The 6,705-nt window shown below is 39.0% G+C and overlaps 1 protein-coding gene across 1 annotated transcript; it reads left to right on the top strand.

The window, feature by feature from the left end:
• Positions 1–5,362: 5,362 nt before the first annotated feature.
• LOC128864705 (putative uncharacterized protein DDB_G0282499) lies at positions 5,363–6,475 on the top strand. Its single transcript, XM_054104456.1, has 2 exons — positions 5,363–5,374; positions 5,435–6,475. The coding sequence occupies exons 1-2, from the start codon at positions 5,363–5,365 to the stop codon at positions 6,473–6,475; spliced, it is 1,053 nt and encodes a 350-aa protein (XP_053960431.1).
• Positions 6,476–6,705: the final 230 nt, after the last annotated feature.

Below are 6,705 nucleotides of genomic sequence, written 5' to 3'. Positions count from 1 at the left end.
CTTATCGATGAACTGGAAGCAATGCTTATATCCCTTACGGGATTTGTTGGTTAACAATACGTACGCGAATGGGAATACCTGAAATTTAAGAAAAAAGCATATAATTGGCGTTATACAAGTAAAAAACCAACCAAACCACTTACGTGATCCCAATTTCGATAAGAAATAATCAATAATTGATTATATCCGCATTTTGGCATCGATTTGGATGTGCCATCTACCAAATAGTGTCGTTCTCCTTGGACGTTTTCAATAACTTCACATATTGTTGGTGACATAAATACGGAGTAAGAGAAATACTTTTCTATAATTGTTTCCCTATAGAAAGGTTTTTTTCCACCTTCGAAATTCCATATTCGTTCTTAATTTCCTCGTTTAAAAACAACTATTTCAATTCGCCGGGGTTTTTCGGACATGACGGAAATCCATTGTTCCTTCTATTTAACAGAGTTCGCCTTATTTTCGCAAACGACACATGTCCTGCCAGCTCTGGATCATTTCTACACTCCTCATCAAATATTTCCCTTATTCCAGCTCGTTTTGTAATATTTTTTTCACATCGATTTTTACTGAACTCGTAATTTTGAGTTTTTTAATAAAATCGACCGGTGCGGCATGGTTATGTTGATCATTAGCACTTAACTCTTGACAATAACCATTTTCATCAATGGAAACAGTTACCGCGCAATCTTTCTCATAGCATTCATACCTTATATACGACGCAAGCACTTTTTTTTTTCGAAATAAATACATTTCATTAATTAATAATAATTTAGAAACTTTTCTAAGACCCTCAATAAATGAATAATTTAAAGACATTATTATTATATTATATTATTAATGCATGCTTAACGATTTAAATACCACACTTTATTAAATGCACTAATCGACTGATCGATAGTAAAATACTAATGTTTACTAAAAGTTTGCGACATCATCATTGACAAACGGTTGTGATAACTGTCTAACAAATCAAATCTGCACATATTTCTGCGAATGGGCATGTTTTTAGCACTTTTGACACTATTTCCATTTCAGTTTCCATTTCGAAAGCGAAATAATGTCAATTGACACTATTTCCATTGACACTATCACCTGTCACCGTTCACAACAGTGAAAGAAAAGTTGAATAATAACCGAAAGTTACCATCAGAGAACTGGCAAAGGACTAGAATATTGCTTATGGATCCGACACAGACATAGTAGTTAATGATTTCGGTTTGAGCAGTGTTTCTACAAAGTTGGTCGTTGTGGTTGGCACCTGAAATTCATACGCAAAAGGGACCGCGTTGATATCGCCAAATACATGATTTCCAAGGCTGAATCCAACCCAACATTCATCAAACGCATTATTACTGGAGACGAGACGTGGGTACGTGGTTTTATGAGTATGCAATCCAGACATCGGGCGAGTGAGTCCAGAGCTGCGAATAAATTAGGACCAAAAGAACCACGCCTTTTTCAGTTAAAAAAGTAGCCAGAAAACGATGCTCACGTTTTTTATGGATTCCGTCGATATTGTACACCACGAAGATTAGGCAAATAATGAGAACTATGATTTGGGCATTATGAGCCGTTTACTTGAAGCAATTCACCAAAAAACAAAAGATTCGTGGAAAAACAACTCGTGGATTTTGCAACATGATAACGCATTTTCGCACAGTGCTATCATTACCCGTTAATTTTTGACCAAGAACGAAACGAATACCATTTAAATACCGAACCGCCATCAAATTTTCCTGTTGTGGCTCCTTGCGATTTTTTTCTGTTTAATCGAGTCCAAAAACCACTACGAGGAAGGCGTTTTAACAACCGAAACATCCAAAAGGAAGTAATTGAAAAATCTAAGACAGCTCTGAAAATATAGTTCCAGAAATGTTTCGAGAATCAAAGTTGTATTTTGAATTTTCCAAATATACTTTTTGAATCAAGGTGGTGTGTAGAAGCTGTTAATGTGGTTGTTGTTTGATTTCGATTATATTAAAATGAATGTTCAATAGAATCGTTTATAAGTATAATACAATAATTGGAGTAGGTTTCGCGCCTATTTTATGAAATTTTCTACTTTTCTGAAGTAATATGCATTAATGGTCTTTGAGAAACTTTGTTTCTTATTTAATTGCATCTTTTGTATTTTTGAAAGTCTTTGTTACACAGAAAAAGGAGGTGAACTTCTGCCAAGAGTAGCGTGCGCTCATTGCCGCGATTTTACGCCAGTTACCAGCTGCAATCGGCAGTCGTCATAATAGAACCGGCTTGTACGCAAGTTTCTTCTAATAAAGTTCGCCCCTTGCCAGGTGTGAGTGACGGAAAGGTCTTAATATTAATAATAAGCCATGTGCTCTTAGCCAGCTAAATTGGAGACTCACAGTTGCAGATAGAGTAGGCAAAGCAATGGCGGCGTTTTACTTCTGCACAAGGTGAATTGCGGAAGAATGGGAGATAGAACCCTTAGAATAATACATTGGCTCTAAACAGCGATAGTTAGACCAACTTTCTAATATGGTATTGTAGTATGGTGCAATGCTCTCATGAGAAGGGTGTGACCATTAAAAGTGTTGACACGGTTTAAAGACTCGCAACTAAACTCATAACCGATGCAATGTTAGCTCCATCAAAAGCTTAATATGCGACACTACACTTCTTTCCAGTAGGTCTGCTGGTACCTTAAGTAAGTGGTCAAATATGGAAATTCCTGGATTTGTGGACTATGCATGTATGATGTAAGAAAGGGCGACGTATACACAGATGAAGAAACGTTGAGGACAGGGTGGGTGGATGCATAATTCTGAACATCTGGGTATATCTTGTTTTAGTTTTCATTGATAGCCTGCCGGCGAAAAAATCCTTCACAAAGCAGTCGACAACCTCCAAAGTAGCCATGATAGGCTGCGCTAATTCCACCCATAACATGGATTCCGGGCTATTACGTCATCGAAAAGAACTGCAGGGCCAATGAACCAGCCAGACTTGGCACCAGGGTAACTGATGGCTACATCGACAATGACATAAGTGTACCATACCCTTTCAGACTTGTAAGCTACTTATTATTGATAAAATTATAAGAACACCGATTGGAAAATTGCGTTATAAGCCCACCTGCAGAATTTTCCGTAAGTTGGGGCTGACTTTCAGTGCTAAACGCACAGCATTCCTGCTAAAGCAAAATAAGCATAACCATAAGCATTGCACGCTGCTTTCCGTTAAAACAGGCACTGTCTAGTAGGCAGCTTCGCCTAGAGGATGAGCATGCAGACAAATTACTGCTACAGAAGCTGTCTAAATGAGGAAGAGACGATCTCGCGTCCTCTGTGCCACTGCCCTGCTCTATCCAGACGTAGATTGTCCATTTTAGGTAGGCAATTTTTTAATAAGTAAATCTGAATACTGTGGAAATCAGGAATCTTCTAAAATTTTTTAAAAGTTGCCACTGGCTTTATGAGAGCTAAAGACTAACTCCCCACATGGCATCACAATGGGCTATGAGCTTGAGTATGTCCCGTAGAGGGCAATCGCTACAACGTAACCTAACCTTCCCTTGGCAGGCATGTCAAACATCTGATGGTATATTTCCCATGAATAATCTTATTTTCGGCTGATTTAAGCGTTTCACAGATGGATACAGTTTTATTGGGCTCATCAAGATCAAATTATTCGTCAATACTTCATACTGAGCTTCATGAAGGAATAAGAAAAAGTTACGACAATTACGTTAAGATGTTGCCTTTTCACTAAGGCGAATTACCGGTTCATTCTGCATTGTCTATCAAAAAGTTTATAGCCGAGGATTTTACACCAGGACCTGTTTTCTAAGGTAAATTCTGTATTAAAAATATTCGTACCGCTGAAACTATGGGAGGAACGTGGCGTAATTGAAGAAGGATCTAATAAAAGAAGTATTTCATTGCTATTTCCAAATTTGCTATTTGCCAGTTAGCGATTCGAAACCTCGGCACAGAGCACTAATTAATAGAAAAAGTTTTTTCTAAAGCAGTCGTTCCTCGGTAGTCAATGGCAAATCTCCAAGTGTATTTCTGCCATCAAAAGCTCCTTTAAAAAAAAACAAATGCAGGTGACATAAAACTGTAGGTCCCTCCATTTGTGGAAAAACATTAAGACGCACACCACAAATAGGTAAAAACTTTGTAAGAACCTGAAAGGTGCACGTTGGCAATGGAACAATTAGCTGTATGAACTTAACGATGACATAGACATAGTGCAGAAAATAAAGATCCAGCGGCTGCGCTGGCTGGGTCATGTCGTCCGAATGGATACAAACGCTCCGGCTCTGAAAGTACTCGATGCGGGACCAGCTGGTGGTAGCAGAGGAAAGGGAAGACCTCCTCTGCGTTGGAAAGTTCAGGTGGAGAAGGACTTGGCTTCACTTGGTGTGTTCAACTGGCGGCGGTTAGCACAAGAAAGAAACGACGTCATAGCGATTGCTTTGTTAAACTCGGCCAAAATCGCGTAAGCGGTTATCGCGCCAATTAAGAAGAAGAAGTAGATTGATCCAAATCTGATTTTGGTTCATTTGAAGGCAAAACTCCAGAAAGAAATGTATGATAAAGACTCTCACGGAGTGGCACCGAGTACTTTATTAATTTTTAAGAGGGTGTGTCGGTGCCAATAATTTACGGAGCTTAGCGTTTTGGCAGCGATGAAAAGTGATAAAAAAGAAATCAAGTAGGCGACAATTGGTAAAATTGCCTATTTCCAAACACTTCAATGTCAAATCCGATTTTCTGCTCTATTTTTCGAAAAAAAAGTCTATTGTGTAGCTGGTAGCATGTCAGGTGAAGAAGGAGAAACAGAGGCACAAAACTAAGGTAAGATGTCGAATATTGATGAGTCAGCTGTCAGCAAGGGGATGACATTTGATTTCTTTGATGAATTATATTTTCTTTGCATTATGACTGTGTTGCCATGTCGAGTATTTTATTTACGCATTTACACACATGCACACAAATGTATATGGCTGAAAGTGTAAGTTATTTCAATTAAGTATTCAACAACAATTATTATGGAGCAGGGCCAAGCTAATGCCGTGCATAGTTTACTGTTATACACAATATTTTGGTCATGAATTTTAGTTGCATTTATTTATTTTTTTTTTCGTTACAACTGGTATTTTTATTATAAAAAAAAGTATTGTAATCAAGTGCAGCCTCATTTATTTGTGGTTGTATAATAATGTAAGTAGTCTAAATTTGCCTACTTCATCGAATTGCCTCCAAACGATCTTTTTGCATTATAAATATTTCACTCAGCGCAATTGAAGAGCACAGTCCACAACAGCATCTATTCACATCAAGTCAAAGCATACGCTTTTAAACTAAATCAACTAAAAGGATTATTTAGGAAAATGGCTCTCAGGGTAAGACAAAGTTTAAAGTCTTTCAAAAGGACCGCTTATGTATCTCATTTGCCATTGCAGTTCTCTTTCTTCGCTTGCGTAGCTGTATTGGGCCTTCTAGGCATCACATCTGCGGAATTCGACTACAATCCAAATTTTTACAATACTAACAATAGCAACAACAATAATAATAATGTCGAAACGCCTAACATAAATGGTTATGACGATAACATCCAACAGCCAGCTAACAGCTACGACGCTCCACTAGCAGCTCTTAACACCTACAATAATAATAATTCAAAGCAGCAACAGCAGCAACCTCCTGTGAATGGTTACAACTACGACGTCAACAACGCGCAACAGCAACTTCCAAACAACTACAATAACAATAATCCTCAACAATCGCAACAGGAGCAGCAACAACAGCAACAACAGCAACCACAAGAGTCACAGCGCAACGACCATGGATATGCAAAAGGCGCCGAAGCGCAACCCACCAACGCTATAGCTACACCCGCTGGCTATGACTATAAGCCACAAAACTATGCCGCCCTTTCTTCGTCCTCATCGGCTTCAGGTTCTGCCACCACATCAACAAATATCGAAACATCATTCAGTGCGCAAGGACGGCAAATATTCGCCCCCGCTGCCGCGCCAGTTGAAGAGTACAATCCGCCCGCTAAATACGAATACAGCTACAGTGTACATGATGACGATACTGGTGATATCAAGTCACATAATGAAGCCCGCGATGGCTACTTTGTCCAGGGATCATACAGTGTAGTTGATCCTGATGGTTTTCAGCGCACTGTCCGTTACACCGTAGATGGACCGAGTGGCTTCAATGCTGTCGTCAATCGTGTGCCATATGCGTTGAAGCCAGTAGTCGCCGCCGTAGGTTTAAGTGCTTCACCAACCTCCGCCGCACCCGTTACTAATATAGCTGAGTTGCCTCTTAGCAATAGCGCTTTGTTGGAGCAGTCTTCTGCTGCTGCTTCGTCATCATCCACATCAGTTTCGGAGCAAGCGGACAGTTCAAATATCAACTTGCCTGTGGAGCCAAGTGATAGTTACGCAACGCCTCCATCCAGTTCCCGGGATGGTAAAGGGCCATACCCATAAACACTTGGCACTTTGCTTACTAATTTTGTTCTATATAATACTTAATTTCTTTGTAGTCGAATGAATGGTGTACTATGCATTTAATAAAAGTAGTTAGTAATAGTTTTTATTACAAAAAAATTCACTCATTTTTTCAATTATTTAATTATAGGGCCGTCTTGGAGAAAGTGCTTTTCAAATAAATTTCTGCTTCTGTTTTCATGCAGAATACGATTGATAAGTAAAAGTAA

This window comes from Anastrepha ludens, chromosome 5 (assembly GCF_028408465.1).
Source record: "Anastrepha ludens isolate Willacy chromosome 5, idAnaLude1.1, whole genome shotgun sequence".
Lineage (NCBI taxonomy): Eukaryota > Metazoa > Arthropoda > Insecta > Diptera > Tephritidae > Anastrepha > Anastrepha ludens.
This window is presented reverse-complemented; position numbering and strand designations above follow the sequence as displayed.